The following is a 16,913-nucleotide window of genomic DNA, read 5'->3' as shown; positions in this document are numbered from 1 at the left end:
TCCTCTCATATTATTTTTCTTTTTTGTATTATTTGTATGAGGCTTAAACATCTTATAAACTTTTTTTTTGAAACATGGTAGAGTATAAGTAAGTCAACAAATAAAGAAGGCAATTTACAGTTGCCACGTTGAGTAATTAGCCTTCCGAAGACAGAGGTGATGTGGTCAGAGGCAGAGGCAAAACGCCCTTTGATAAACGTGGTTGTGGCCAGAACTTGAAACAGCAGGAAAAGAGGACTTCAAATTAAAATCTAACTGCCAGTTGGCGCTTTAATTCTGACTTACTCTACTTACGGATGGCAAAGAAGTTTGGCAGAATTGTCCCCTCAAAACCAAACCAAACCAAACCAAACCAAACTCAGCCCGTGCGGTAGGCCAGTCTCAGGGTGCTGAGGCCTGACTCCGTGGGGGAGAACAAGACCCCCCCAGACGCGGGGCCCCAGCAGGGTTCAAGGGTGAGAGAAATGCCCCGGAGGGCAACCGCGTCTCTCCAGCAGAGGGGGTCTTTGCTGGCTTCACTGGCTCCAGGAAACCAACAGCACGGGGTAGAAAGATGTTATGGAAGGGGACTTTCTCTCGCTTTCCCTCCGCAAAACCCAGGATTACCTCTTTCTCACGCTCAGCTTCTCGTGTCCCGGCCTCGGCTAAACTTGCCCTCTCCTGAACGCTCATTTTTTTTTGCGCGGGGATCCCGGGGCCCCACTTCCCCAGCAAGTGCCCACACTCTACCCACAGGATCCCTCTCCCTCGTCCTTTCCCTCCTTTCTCTCCAGGATGCCCCTTGCTTTCCTTGCCACCGAATCCAGACCTCTGGGACCCACTCAGGGGTGCGGGGTGGCAGGTGGCTCAGCGGGAAGGGCGGGCCAGGGCCAGAGTGGTCGGGACTCCGGCCCCACGGGCGGGCGGGGTTGGGAGCGCGGGTCGCGCCCCTCCCGGCCGGCGGCGGGGCGGTCCCAGGCTCGCTCTCGCGCCGCCGCCCCTCGTGCCTCCTCCTCGCTCCGCCAGTCGGCGGGAGCCCAGGTGCCTGCGGGCAGGAGGCGCGGAGGATGCACAGCTGGTTGCTATTGCTGCTGTGGGCGCTGTTCCCCCGGGCGGTGGCGGGGGGCTCGGGCCGCACCTTCCCGCACCGCACGCTCCTGGACGCCGAGGGCAAGTTCTGGCTAAGCTGGAGCGCACAGGGCAACCGGATTGCCTTCCGCCTCGAGGTGCGCACCGCCGGCTACGTGGGCTTCGGCTTCTCGCCCACGGGGGCCATGGCCGCGGCAGACATCATCGTGGGCGGGGTGGCCCAGGGCCGACCCTACCTCCAGGTAAGCGCGTCCCCTCCCCGAGCGCACCCTGCCGGGTCCCGTCCCTACCCCGGGGTAGGCGCGAGTGGAGGGCCACCCGGGGCCACCGGCTGTCTCTTTGGCTGAGGCTGGACGCCTTCGCCCCGCGCAGCCCGGCTCACTCTCCCGGTTGCGGTCAGCTCCGCACACCCGGGCCCCCAGCAACCAGCCGTCCGGCTCCCCGCCTGTGCTGCCCGGCACAGAGTTTTCGCCCCCGGAGTCTGCGCACGGCGACTCCAGGCAGTTTTCCGTCTGTGCGTACTAGTCCTTCTCCAGCGCCCCACTTAACAGGCCCCCTCGTACACACCTGCCGCACTTCCCCTTCATCCCTGATGGAGAAGAAAAGGGACCCAGGTTTCGGGGACCTTCTGGACCGCTCTTCGGGTTGGATGGGCCGGAGAGTTTTAGGCATTTTTGCGGACTTGCTGCCTCGTGTAGGGGACTCTGAGAGAGTCACGGCTATTTGGGAACCCCTGTACGCGGGGCTGGTGTCAGCTACTTCTTTAGATAGATGAAGGTAAGTCTCCAAGAATTCTTTAGGATCTTTGCTATTCTGAGAGCCGCTTAGGAAGCTGCATTTAAGGATCTGCAAAACCTAGAGCGGGGCAAAATGCCTTATGAAGTGGCAAAACTTTTCACAAACTTTACTAGGTAGCAAAGCTAATTTGGCAGCTGACAGTTTGTTTTGAAAGAGCTGGAGTAGCGACGTTGCCCGTTCATAGATGTCTTTTTTTTAAATTTTATTTTAATTGTTGTTGAAGTACAATTTTCTATCTTTTACTCCCATCCCAGCCCAGCCACCCAGCCCTCCCTTCCTCCTTCCCATTTCCACTCGCCCCTAGTTTTTGTCCATGTGTCCTTATACTTGTTCCTGTAAACCCTTCCCCTTTTCTCCTGAAATTCCCCTGAAATTCTCATAGATGTCTTGATGACTAGGAGAAAAGACTTGTGAGATGACGAGAATGATTAGGTGGTTAAGTGTTCTGGACATCTTGGTTTTTGATCTTGACCAACATTTGGACACTTTTCCACAATGACATAACAGCGTATTTACTTACCAAAGTTCATCCAACTGCCCTTTGCTAAAAGTCTCTGGATTCAGATGAACACTCCTAGTTGTTTTGGCATCATGTTAGGCTTTAGTGATATTAAAATCAATGTACCCCATAGATTTCAGAGTGCACTTCCCAGTAATTTCATTCCTGGCTTCTGGGTTTGATTTCTACAACATTCTGACTGAGATGCCATCAAATTTGAACCCTAATTCTGGCACCAACCTACACAAGTTGGCCGGAAATAAAGAAAATGACGGCAATTAAAACTTCAAAACCACCCCGTTCTCTATTTTTTCCCCATAAATTAATCCTTCCCTCCCAAACAAAGTACTCTACAGCTCCAATAAAATCAAGTTTTATGAGGATAACACTCTGTTGAAGTCACTGATGTATAAATTTTCTTCTGGTGCAGCATCTCAGACATTAAATTTGTAAACCGTGAATTCGACCCCAAACACAGCCCTCACAAGCTCTCTTGACCCTCCTGTGATACAAAGTAGACAATACCTCATATAAATAACTATTTGAACAGAACCTTTTGTCTGGTTTTTGTCTGTTGTTTGTTTAGGGTGGGGAGAGTAATATGCCTTGTGACTGCCCCTGCATGTTTCATTGAAGGGAACATGGGAATCTTCCTAAGTTAATATCACAAAACAGGCTATACTCTCAAAGATAACTTGAAATTGTTTTTCCCAAAAGAGTAGCATTTCTAGAAAACCCACTCAGTTAGATATCAAATGAAAGGCCAAGAGTAGAATCCTGTTTCAACATGCCATAATGGGCCCAACACAAGCACAGACTTTGTTAAATAAAGCGGGTTTTCACACTGGTGGTGGTTCTTTATAAAGATTGCATAAGAATTAATTAAGTGCTATTTAGGTTGATTTTGAACCATAGAACTTCTCTTAAAATAATTAGTAGATACATATCACAATGAGATAAACCTTATAATGGATGCTTTTCTAATATAATGAATGAGTGAGAAATAGGATGATTTTCCTTCATTTTTATTCCTAAAGAAAAATCCTTATTTTCATATATAAAGATAACCATTTTCTTAGTTGGTTGACTGCCTGTACTGTATAATTCCCTTAAACATCCTAATCATTTTAGGCCATATAAGAGACAATAAAATTATGATAATCAATTAGGTTCAAAGATAATTTATTAAAAGCCTCTAATACAATTAAAGACACCAAAGACTAAAATTACAAAGAAATGTGTCAGACACAGCTCATTCATCCAAGCTGGGTGATTCCATTTGCCAACAGTTGATGCTAAATCTTCTCTCTAGAAGTTATCTGAGAGTCTTCCTGCAGTGGTGTGATAAGGGCATTCTCAGCAAGTGTACCCAAAGGTAAAGAGTCCCTAACCATAGCACATGCAGTGTCAATTGGAGACTTTGGAATCTGTGTCATTTTAGTTCCAGAGAGAACAACTTTACATGAATCAATGAAGCAAAATCATCAGCTTCTGGGGCTTCTTTGCACATGCAGCAGCCATTGATACTGGAGACGGCGTGGGGCTGCATGATAACTGAGGCTGACTTCCCAGGCCCCGCCCCCTGTGACTTGTTCCCATTGTTTGATTTCATCCTCTCTTAATCAAGTTTTACAGACTTGACTTTTAGGGGTTTTTTGTTCTTTTATTATTCTGAATTTTATTTGATCAAACCCTTCTTTTCAGTGGGATATTACCTGCTGAATAACTGTGTATGAATAAGTCCCAACCAACCAGGTAGAAAATTGTTGGCTAAATAGATGTTACAGACCCGAATACCTATACAGGACAAGCAGCCTATGTAAAAGAGGTTGGGGGCTGGAGTGGACAAGCAGGACATCATGAAACAGAAAGCAGAGAGGACGGAGGAAACCAGAGTTTTTGCAAGTGATTTACTGTTAGGTGGGGATGCACATCAAGTATTACCAGATTTTTCTATCTTGTTTTGTTTTGTTCTGTTTTTGAGACAAGACAGAAATTTAATTGTGTGTGTGCAATAAAATCTTCTGATTGCCAAGTACTGGCCACAATTCAAGTTTGTTCAAAGCACCACACAGTGCACATATACACACATGGTTTCAGTTCAGATAGATCCTACGGACAGCTTCATCTGGGACCAAGAGGGAAAAAAGCTACTGTTAATAAAGTGTCATCCCCAATTATGAGAATCCATGAAAGGCAGAGAGGTGGGTTCCATGTCTTTTCAGGTCAGGTTTATTCTGTGCCATAAACGTTCCACCCGGTGTCAGAAGGGACCTTGCCCATTGTTTTGGTTATCTATTGTGTAACAAACCACTCCAAAATATAGTGGCTTCATCCAAGGATAGCTCTTATTTTGCTCACAAATCTGTAGTTTGAGCAGGGCGTAGTGGGGACACCTCTTCTCTGTTCCACTTGGCGTCAACTCCAAGGTGAGTGGTTGGAATCGTCTGAAGGCCTGACTGGCAGCTGATGTTGGCTGTTGTCGGGGACCTCCGCTGGTGCTGCGGTGGGAGTGTGGCCTCTGCGTGTAGCTTCTGGGCTTCCCCACAGCAAAGAGACTGGGTCCCAAGAGTGAACATCCAGAGAGGCCCCTGTGGAATTGTATAACCTTTTTTAAACCTAGCCTTTGAGTCGTGTAATGTGTCTTCTGCTATGTCACAGTTCCACTGGGTTTAAGAGGGAACATCACATTGTAAGGAGGTCACATGGGAACGAAGGACATCAGTATGGCCATCTTTGGAAGAAACATTCTGCCATACCTATCCTTACAGTCTTGCCACCTGCTGCTTTTGAATTTTGAGCCTGTCTAGATGCATCCAACTCTCTCTTGCCACTGCTGAGATGTGGAGGCAGTGTTTACTTATTCACCTTCTTTCCTTCCCCCCTCTCTCTCTCTGATGCATGCACACGCAAACTTACTAATTGTAAGAAGTTAGTGATCAGTTGGTGATTTCTCCATTGTCCTCCTATTCCATACTCCTTCCACTCCTGCCCCCATCGCAAAATGAGTTCTGATCTTCTACAACCCATAGTGTCCAATGGTTGCCAACTACCCAATGAGTCAACCTCCAGAGGGCAGTGTGACATTTACTTGTCAGTTGGTGTAATGAAAAACCCTTGCAAAGCAAAAAAGACTTACTACTCCCAGAGAAGAGGTATTATGGGAATTTTCCTTGCCCATTTTGTAACCCTGTGACCCTGTCTGGAGATATTTCCTGAAATGCTATATAATCAGGTACCACCTAAATGGAGAAGAAAAGACAGAAGTGTGGTTGCGAAGCAAAGCCTGTCTCAGTGTACTCTATGAGGGACTTTGTTCTGCAGAGGCTTACCCTTGGGGAGACCGTGCTCTGCGGGAGGATGCTGCTGAGTCACTCTCTACACAATCTTTCACAGAATTGCCGGGGGTGGGGATGGAAAGCAGTCCTTCCTTTGGCATCAGCTTTTGAAAACTTCACCATTTTTTTTCTCAATGAATTAACTCAATGCTCCCTTCCTTGACGGATCATGTCCTTTCCTTGTACTTTGCCCCTTTTTGACACAGAGCAATCCCACCCCCACCGGAGCCACTTAGCAACTGTGAGTCCCCATTTGAGGCAAGTGATCCGGGTTGATGAATGCGCAGTTTGTGAGAGTTAGGGAAGAGGGCAGCATTGTCGGATGTGCTGTTGAATTTGCACAAAAATTGATTCACTCTTCCTTTGGGGGTGTAAATCATTAGTGAATGGAGGCCAAAATATGTGTCATCATTTGTTACAGCCTTGCTTGTTGGCTGTCTCTAAAACTGAAGCGTTTCTGTGATGAGGAGTGAGTCTTCAGCGGCGGGGTAATTGCTGCCCGGCTGCTTGCTGAGGAGCTGAGGAAGTGCTTGGAACTGATTTGAAATCACAGAAAACAGTGAGCATTCTTTGTGGTTAATGATGTGCTTCTTTTAAGTGCACCCCAGCCAACGGCAACAAAGAAATGTTTGGAAAGCAAATTGAAAAGCTGTAAGGGGAAGACGAGGAGAGTGTGCAACCCTGACACAGCTCAGCTGGGGCTTTGTTAAGAGATATTTATGAGCCTTTGGACAATGCCCCCCAATAACCAGACGACAAAGGGACTTCTCCAAGCTTCATGCTTGGGTATTAGTAATACGGACACATGACCAGTGTGATGCTCAATACACAGTGATAGTCTTCAGCGTGTGGTTATCCCTGGCAGAGCAGATGATTTCATAATGACAGCCTGAGGAAACCGCAGACCTAAGAGCCACGGGAACAATGTACCTGAATTGACCAACAGAGTTCGAGGCTTCAGGCAATTAACGGCAATTTCTGAATTCTTGAAAGGACAGGCAAGATTCTACTTCAAAGAAAGTGAATGGTGTTTTATTGAATTGTCATTTGTAATAGAGCCATAGTAAAATAAAGTTGCTGGCAAAAGGAATGAATTCATTATACATCATCATGTTTCTGGAAATGTTTGATCCATATGTTAAAAAAAAACTGTGCATACAGATGCATCGCAATGCTGTTTATTGTTACTTCAAAAAATAAGTAATGCAGAACTTCTAAAAAGAAAAATATTTCTCCAGGAATCTTCTTCCAAATCTATGTCTTTTTAGCTTGTAAAACTCTAGAGCAGATAAAAAAAAAAAAACCCTACTCCTAAGGACAGCATACAACACATAAGTAGAGAATTTTGCAAAATAATTACAAATAGATAATTTTTGTTAACTGTAGAATTGGGATCATATATCTGAGTGCTACACAAATAATGAATGGACCAAATTTAGCTTACTATTGAGGTCTTCTTATTAATCTAATGTGTACATATAACTATGAGAAAATCTTTAAACACTTCTTATTTTTACAGGTTCAGTGTTGATGTTTTATGTCTTTGCTTGCTGCTTCTTACTCCCCTCTCATTTTAAAGATGAGGAAACTGAGTTTTGAGTAGCTCTTATGTAAATGGCTTATTGCCTTCCTGAGTTCCAATCTGATGTTCTTTCTTCTGCAAGCAAGCTGTAGTTTACAAAAATCATATACATTTTCTTCCTCAGTAGTGAAAGAACCTTTATAATAAAATACATTTTTAAGAGACTGATAAAATGAAATCATTGTATTTTGACTACTCTTGTTTCAAGATAAATGTCATAGGTATAAATTTCTAGGATACAATTTTTCATTCGCTGAGTTCTTAATATAACTAACCATGCATTATGGTAACTCCTTAAAGTGTGTAATTCTAACAATAGCCCAGTGATCAGTACCTTGTTTATCCCACTTTGTGAATGTGTTATCCTGAGGCATTAGGTCACACAGCTTGGGGGTCATTTCGACTTTGACTGTTTTCATAAAGTACTTCCCTATAGACAGAGAATGTTGGCATGTTCATGTATTCATCCAGTCAATATTTACTGAAGGTTTATCAAACCATTCTAGATGCTGGGCACATAGCACTGAATGAGACAAGGTTATTGGTATTACAGAGCTCATATTTTGGTGGGGGTAAACAAATAAATAAATGGACAAGAAAAATATCAGAAAGTGGTAAGTGCTGTGCCAAGAATTAAAAGCCGGTGGTGTGATAAGGGGGTGTGTGGCTTTTTCAGATTAGGATGCTTATCATCAAACCATGAAGGAAAATAAGTTATCCCAAGTTTTAAAGGTTATTTTCAAGATTAGCCATAGTGTTTACAATGAAAAATACTATATGCTATGAAGAAGATTATCTGGTATGGGCATCAAAGAACTCTGTAGACCTTGAATACAGGGAAGTGCCTACCTGGAGGAAGTATAATTAGTGCTTTTTCAAATGTGTCTGAACCGCATGAGCACTCTCTTCTATTTCTGTGGCATTGCTACACAGATGTTTAGTAGGCTCAACTAGAGTCTTTCAAGCTTTGATCTCGAGAGTTGATGATTTTATAGAAGTTTCTTAATACTAGGTGGGAATGTTTTTCTCTTACAGTCTGTGCTCTTTTTCATTTTCAATAATCTTATAGAGCTCAAGGATTCTGAGAAGCTAGATCAACAAAACCACATATGTCTGGGGAGGATTCCCATCTTTTAGGCAATTTTTAAACTAAAACCTTTGTATCTTGGTTTCATAGATTAAATTTAATTGCTACCTTCCTGCCCTCCTGCCCCCAGGAAAGTCTATGCACTGAAACGCACTCCTACAAGGAAACTCATGGTAGATAAAACCACGTAGAAGCTCATCCTTTCGGTACTTTGGATGCCTTTGGTCATGGCCAAGATGGATTCAAGTTAATGCAGATTGGAGTCTAGTGTTGGGTGGGTGGGGCTAACAGAGAGCTGAGAACTGGGAAAGATGCTTCCATGTCAGATGTTCCGAAGTTTTTCTGCACATTAGAGTCACTTGGGCGTCTTTTAAAATCGTTAATGTCCAGAAAATCCTTTCTCTCCCTCCTCCACATAAATTAAATCACAGTCTGCAGGGGGTGGTGGACACAGACATTAATATATTTTTTAGTTTTCCTGATGATTTTTATGTGCAGGCAAGCTCAGGAAATGCTGACCCTGTGTGGTCAGATGCTCTGATAGGAATACGGTGACTCCTTTGTGATCCACATAGAGAAGCTTGGAAGATTCCAGGCACAGGGCATAGGGATGCAAAGCAGGTCTCTGTACAAAGCAACTTACACTAACCATTTGGTGTTTGAAGCAAGGGCTAGAATTTGGTATTTAAGATTATTTTGCAAAAACAAAAATAAAGTGGTTTTCCTAGAAAGGAAACAATCATGAGGTAAGTTTAATGAATTAGTTGATAATTCTATGTATTTTCTTAAATTTACATGTGAAACAAGACCAGCAATGGAAGAACTGGGTAGTGATACATTTCAAAATACGTGGAACCAAAAATCTCTGTCTTCCGCCAAGCCCTCTGCCATACCGCCACACCTTTCTTCTGCTGGTACTAGCTGCTGTATTTCTAAGCAACAGGAATATTTGCCCACACAGAGTCTAACATATGTTATATATGAGACCAGAGCATCAATGGAACATTAATAAAGGAATATCCCAGATAATTATCAGCCTGTATTTAAGCCAAGAAAAGTGTTCTGTAAAATCTTATATTAGAATTAACAGTAACTGAGTGGACTCCCTTTGTATTTGGTTAAACTCTCCTCAAGTGTTTCTCCAGTTATATAAATACACAGCCTTTCCTTTCCCTCTGGTGTTTTCCAAGGATGCTTATAAGCCCCACAGTGTGAAATGCTCCACAGCTATAGTTGCAGAAGGGAGAAGAAGAGAAAGTAGCAAAAGAGGTAAATAGTCTTTTTTTTTACAAGTTGATGGCTGTGCTGGTGCTGCCACATCTTCCTGAGGTACCAGGAACCAGTCCATGTGCTTGGCAGGTCCCCAAGAAATACCTGCTGGACACCAGATGAGCAGTCAGAAGCAGGAAGTCATCCTGGAAATCCCAGCCCTGCTGGCTGTTTATTGATGGAGTCACCCTCGGCAAGCTCCTTAACCTCTCTAAGGGACAGTTTCCTTTATGAAGAAAGGAGTCATATCTAATGCATGGGTTTTGTTGCTTTAATCCTGACTCTCTGGCCCATGTTAGTTAGTGATTTATTAAAGTATAGTTGATACTCAATGTTATGTTAGTTTCAGGTATACGACATAGTGATTGAATGTATATACCTTATGATGTGATCATCATTGATTTAGTAGCCATTAATCACCAAAGTTATTACAATAAAATCTTCCTTGTGTAGTTCCAGTTATACAATAAATAAGTTATGGGAAGGCAATGCAATGCAATGCATGGGGCTTTTGTGAGGAATAAATAAAATTGGCATGTAAAACTCCTAGCACAATACGTGACACATTGAAAGTACTCCATAAATACAAGATGCTGTGAAGCAGTCTCTTAATGAAATATTGTTAAGAGATTACATGGAGACATATGTTCCAGCTTCTGAATGTGGGAGATGTTTTCTGTTAACTGTATAGAGGGAGGAGATTGGAACACATTTTTGAGAAAATTTGAGGACAAACTTTAAGCAAATGGTTTGTGAACACTTTGCAGTCCTTAATGGCTAGAAGCCAGCATAGTTTTAATAATCATAGATTTTGCTGACAAGATGGCATTTTCTTTTGAGTTGGATTTATTGGGCCAGTAATTGAGGAATCAAGTAAATGGTGCATCTGAATGATAGTAAGTAATTATCAGGGTTTTGCATAATGTCTTTACACAAGATGGACTAATAAAGTTGAATTGGTTTTAATCATAGATGTTTAAACATGCAAACTCAAAACATGTTGATAACAAACTAGCTACATTAGACTAGTTATGACTGGGGACTCAAAAGAGAGTAATATATTAAAATAATGAAAGAAAACTAAAAGTTAAAAATTCAATGAGAACACAAATTAAGTTAAACATTTGGTTAAAAAATTAGACGTGTATGCACAAGAAGTATAAAATTGGATTAATTGGAGTTCTTATGAACAAGATGTAAGTATTAGTTGATTTTAAGCTCAAAGGATATGCTTGCTAAACAGACAGAGGCAGTATTAACCTATACACTCTACTGTTTTTATCAAGGATATTGTTATAGTACTCTGTACTAGGCTAATCACACCAGAAGACACCTTCTAGAACAACATTTTTAAAGAATGTGTGGGTGAACTGGAGCTGTCTAAAGGGGGTTACAAAGATGGTTGAACTCTCTGGAAACTGGGTACCTGCGTAATGGGAACACCTGGCAACACCGCACCTGGAGAAAGAACAAGTGGAAAAGAAGTGATGGTTGTCTTTGAACCAGTGGACTATCTCCCTCGAGAAATATGGATTAGATGTTACCTATCAGGCTCCAAAAGGACAAAAAAAGACCCAATTAATATACATTAAAGGGTATTTCTGACAAGCAGAGGTATTAAACTTAACTGATTTGTTTTTGTGAGGCTGTAAATTTATGAGCTTTGTCACTGGAGGCATTAACTACTGTGATCATCACTTAAGAAATCCTCCTTTGGCAGGAGCTAGGATTTAGGTATCTTCAGGTTGTGTTCCAACTTGAGTATGATGCTAAAAATAACCTTTCTCCACAGTCATGCTTTTAGGTTATTCAAGAAATTAACAGAAGGGAAGACATTAGCAACTATGAAACTGTCTTGTTCTTTAAGCTGCTCCCACTCTAGCTGGAGCCACTGGGACCACTGTCCGTCTCCCGGACCGCCCCTCTTCTTCCTTCTTCTCAGCGTTCTCTACACGGTAGCCACAGCAGTGTACACTCATGTTTATATTTTTTTTGCATGTCAGAATATACCACTTGCTGCTTAAAGCTCAAATGATTTTTATATAAGCCTAGTATTCCAATTCCCTGTACTGACATGCAAGGTGTTCTAACATCTGGGACCAGTGCATTTACCCATTCTGAGTACTATAGTTCAGTTTTACCGGCTTTTGTTCGATTCCTCAAATTGGATGAACCTACCCCACTTCAGGTTCTTTCCAATAGCTGTTCTGTCTTCCTGGAACCTACTTTGTTTGTTTGTTTGTTTGTTTGTTTGTGGCTTCTACTTGTAGTTGATTTCACAGAGTAAGTAAGTGTCATTGCCTCAGCAGTGACTTTCTGATCACTCAGCCCGAAGGCCCTCCACTGCCTCTCTATAATCTCTGTTTTGTTTTCCTATACACTTAACATCTAAACAGTTTCAGTTGTATTGTTATTCCAATTAAAAAAGTTGCACCCTCTCCCAACTAAACTATCAGTTTTATTACAGTGGGGAGTATGTCTACTATCCTGTGCAATCATGTGTCTTCAGCTTTATAAAAGGGGCTGAGGAATAGTGGTCACTCAATACAATGTGTTGGGAGACAGAAGAGGAAGGAGGGAGAGAGGAAGGAGGGAGGGAGGAAGGAGGGAGGGAGGAAGGAAGAAACGCACTTCTCAAAATGTATTCCTTGCATAAGCTGGTCACGGAGAATTAAGGGAAGTCATCTAAAATTTAGGATGGAGGTAAAATGACATCTTATTTCAATGGCAAGATCTGAAGTTGCCTTTTTCATTAAAGTTTACTATGGTTAAAGAATCAAAATTTTAATTTCACCCTGTGTCTCTGATAATTCTATAATTTTAGCAAAGTATTAAATTATAGTAAAAGTAAGGTGAGAATATTAATTTTACTATTATTAAGGATGTGTATTTTCAGAAGGTGGAACTTGTGGAACAGATCACTCAGGCGGGCCCCTCGATGGAGTGCAAGCTAGCAGGGTTCACGTTTCAGTGTCTGATAGCTGTTTAACAGATCCCTCATTAGACTTAGAGTCCCAGTTTTACCTGAAGTGGTTTCCAGAAGGCAGGTCCCTTCTATTTTGACATTTTGTTCAAATTTCTAAGATTTGTGAAGAAATAACTTATTAAAATCAGCTTGTCTTGAAATTCTGAAAATTATGTTTATAGAGTTCACTTATACAACTTTGTGATTTTTTTAGGATCAAAGATTCCCTTTAACACAAAAATATTTATTATTTTACTCTCAATATTATTTAACCACCATAACAGTTATTATAGAAACTGATATAACAAACAAATGTTTGAAGGAACAAGGCTTTTGAGTTGTGGAAAAAGAAGAAAAACTACAAGCACCTGTTGAAGAAAGTGATGACAGATGGCAACATTTTTCTCAAGTTTTTTTTCTGCAGCTGTGCTTACATTCAGTTCTCCAGGCTGAGCCGGAGTTTATTCATATCTTTTATTACACTGGGAGGGTTTTCGCTTTATCCTGTTGAACACAGCAGCGTCAAAGCTCTCTTCTGTTACAGAGATTTTATTCAAGAGAGAAACAAAACTGACAATGAGTGAGAACCAATTTAACATCTGTGCAATCATGTTTTCTTGACAAGAGGTCGCAGCGATCTTGTAGAATCCAGACGCCGGCTTCGCGGGGCGTGTTATCTCCGCTGGAACGTGGCAGCCAGTTCTGGCGCTTTCACGCTTTCAGGGGAAATGCCAACTGTTGGTAATGCTGACTTCGCTGTTGCCACACAGTGTTTTGAAACCTTAATGATATATTTCATAATTTTTTCAAAGCATAAAATGTTCAAAAGGAAAAATATCCTGTGAGAACATGTTTCAGGAGTACTACTATTTTTTATGACACAACTGCAGAATAGTGGTAACTTTACTGCTGGAGGCTAATTATTAACTCAGATTTTCAAGGCTAATAGGTAATATTTTACCTTTAAAAAACATAAATGAGTGAAATACATAATTATGATGGTAATCCACAATAAAAAATTATCTCAATGACAATTCGTATTGAAGTTGATCTTAATGCAGATATTTGTGTTAGAATGATTGACATTCACATAAAGCCATTGATATAGGGTAACTTTACTTCACACTTTACAACACAGAACCTTAAAACTGAGCAAGTACAGAGAAGAGTGGCTTCTGGGTATCAGCTTTTGTATTTACATAATTAAAACATCTGCATATCTTTAAACTCTTACAAAACCTCTACAGAGTCATGACTCTCCAAGTTCTCCTCCGTGCTCTTGCCTTCACAGAGTCCATTTTTAACGAGACTTAATTGGAGCCCACTTTTATTATCAGGATTTTGTTATATTTATAAAATACACAATACATTTGGTACATATATCATCCAATTAGATTTATTTGTATAATGGCTGACTGTGCCATGACGGCAAGAGTGCACTGTGATCAAATTCCTATTTTTATTTTAAAAGTCCTGGAGTATCAAGCGCTATAGGAAGTGGGCTGAGGAAAGGCCTTCACTGTGGATTTACAGTGGAGCGGCATTGGGGTCCATTTGCTTACTGGGCCTGGGAGTAGGGGTGAGGTAAGGGATGCCATTCAGTTCTAATTCTAAAGTGAAAATCAGTAAAAATGATCTGGGAAACTTTCTTAAATATCTCATAAGTACTACAGGACAGTTTCATGAATATAAATTTCTAGGCGACGTTACCGGTATTCAAACTCTTAGTTGGTGGACGATTTACTGTTAGTTTCATTCTCCAGTCCTCCGCTTCCCGCTCCGCAGTATGATAGATACAAAATAACTATTCCGTTGAATTACCCACTTGAGTTACATTTATCCCTTTGTCACATTGTCAGGAAAGTTTTAAGCTCACTGAACATACTTTTTTTAGGTTTAGCTAATCTGCATGAAGGATTTTTAAGACTGACAGGCCCTTGAGTGACTTTTCTTTTTCTCCCTCTTTTTCCTTCTTCCCCACCCTCCCTTCTTTCTTTTTTTCTTCCTCCAAGCAAGAATAGTTGAATGCTAGGAGTTTTTTGGGGGAAAGGGTGCTTTTTCTCTCCTCTTGCCTCACTTAATTGTTCTCTTAGGGTTTGCCAATAAACCATTTTTATTGTATAATATCGATAGTATTAAGACCATATTTGATTATAGACCATGTATTTTTATTAATACTGGGTGAAGGAAGAAAAAACTTAACATATTACTGGGGAAAGTTTTGCCACCACGAAGCTAAATTATGACTATACCACAAAGATGTGAATATTGGAATATGGTTCTTGGGTTCTTATTTTTAATTTCATTTAGATTTAGCAAAACAAAAGCAGGATGCTCCTTTCAAAATTACACATATTTAATGAGCCTCTGCTCTGTGCAGGCCGTTCTGTTAGGCACTGAAGATATAAATTACATTAGAAAACATTCTCAAGCATGGTTTCTACATTAGGAAACATTCTAAAGCATGTTTTTTCTCTCTTAGAACTTTTTTTTTCTTTCCTTTAAAATGGGTAGGGAATGCCCTCCTAGTATGAAAGGCTTTCAAAGAGTATTTGCATGCATAAACTTTTTTTCTAGATGTGATGTCAGTTTCATAAGATTCATGTCCATTTAGGGTCTAAAAGGTTGTAACAACATCCCCAGAGTTCAGTGCCAGATGTGTTTACATGGCAGATCATGCAGACCCAAATTCATCCTAGCATCTGGTTAAACACATTCCACGTCAGATCTTAACCATATGTAAATATAATTGAGAGCAAGTGAGAAAATAATCTGTCTCCCTCTTTTTGTTCTATTTACAATGTAAACAACTATTCTGAGGTTCCAAATTTATAACTGGATTAACAGTATTAGGTCTCTGTTACTAGGCTTTTACCATGTGGTCGAGAAGATAATGCTGCGTCTAGAATATATTGCCTGCTACACGGAATGCAGGTACAGGGATAAGGATCCGGAGAGGGAATGATTGCTTCCAGTTGGGATGATCAAAGAAGACTACATAGAGGAGGCAGAGTCATGCATGAGTCTGGAAGGGAAGGACGTGTTTCAATGGATGGCGTTAGTGGAGAGTCTATCTCAGTGGGGTGAGGAGAACAGGAGATAGAGACGAACAAAATGAACAAAAGCAGTTTGATCAAGAGCTGGAAAAAGGCAGAGTATTTAGGGGGCATAATAAATAGATAATAGAGACCCTGTGGTAAGATTAATTGATAGACATCCTGGAAAACCAGGTTAGGCTAAATTTTAGGTTAACGTGAATCTAAATTATAAGACTTTGTACTATAAACTGTTGAATTAAATATATTCACATACCGAGAGTAATTCTGAAGAAAGAGCTTGATAGAAATAAGTAGGAGGTAGCCTGAAGTGAGATAGGAGAAGTTGTAACAGAGAAGAAGGAAAAGGTGGGTTATTTTCCAGAGGAAGACATGACAGGAGCAGAGACTGTGGAGTTGTGATAACAGAGGGAGAAGTTAAAGAAGATTGTGGTTTTGAATTTGGATGGCGGGGAGAATGGCAGTGTAAGCAAAGAACATCAAGAAAGCTAGTCTTACAGATTAAAGGTAAATACAACTTTTGATATATTGCATTTGAGATGGCAATAAGACTTTCAAGTGAAAGTATCCAGTAGGCTTTTGAATATGTGATACTGAATAAAGGTCATGGTTGGAAACTCTTGGAGTAGCTGAGATTCCAGAAGGAAGAAATGTGGAGACAGAGGAGTATATGCCAGGAGATAACATTGATGTCCACACTAGAGGATGGGAATGACAGGGTCCAACTATCAGAAGTGGCAGTCAACAGTGGAGCCTTCTCAGAGTGAGGAATGTGGGCATCCTTGCCTTGTTCCCAGGACGGACTTGTTCCCAAATGCAGAGGGGAAGAATCCAGTCTTTCATTGTTAAGTATGATGTGAGCTGTAAGGTTTTCCTAGATGCCCTGTATAAGTTTAAGACAGTACTCTTCTATTGCTAGTTTGCTGAGGGATTTTACCATGAATGAATGTTTCCAATGGTTTTTCTGCATTTGTCAAGATGATTGTGTGATTTTTCTTTTTTAGACTTTTGATACAATGAATTACATTGATTAATTTTTCTAATGTTGAACCAACTCTGCATGGTCTCGATATATTATCTTTTTTTATCTTGTTGGGTTTTATTTGCTAATACATATTTTTAAGATTTGCATGTAGGCCCATGAGAGAGAGTAATCTATAAATTTTCTTGTAATGTCTTTGATTTGGTGTCAGGGTAGTGTTAGCATCAAAACATGAAAAGATAAGTTGGAAAGTGCCCTTTCCTTATTTA

The 16,913-nt window shown here is 41.1% G+C and overlaps 1 protein-coding gene across 1 annotated transcript in view; it reads left to right on the top strand.

The window, feature by feature from the left end:
• Positions 1–990: 990 nt before the first annotated feature.
• Positions 991–16,913, top strand: part of MOXD1 (monooxygenase DBH like 1) — an 81,899-nt gene continuing 65,976 nt past the window's right edge. Inside the window, exon 1 of the mRNA XM_045843159.1 lies at positions 991–1,310. Coding sequence (XP_045699115.1) covers positions 1,047–1,310 — 264 coding nt within the window. The 5' untranslated portion in view covers positions 991–1,046. The remainder of the gene's footprint in view (positions 1,311–16,913) is intronic.

This window comes from Phyllostomus hastatus, unplaced genomic scaffold, assembly GCF_019186645.2.
Source record: "Phyllostomus hastatus isolate PE091 unplaced genomic scaffold, TTU_PhHast_1.1 phas_contig_40, whole genome shotgun sequence".
Lineage (NCBI taxonomy): Eukaryota > Metazoa > Chordata > Mammalia > Chiroptera > Phyllostomidae > Phyllostomus > Phyllostomus hastatus.
This window is presented reverse-complemented; position numbering and strand designations above follow the sequence as displayed.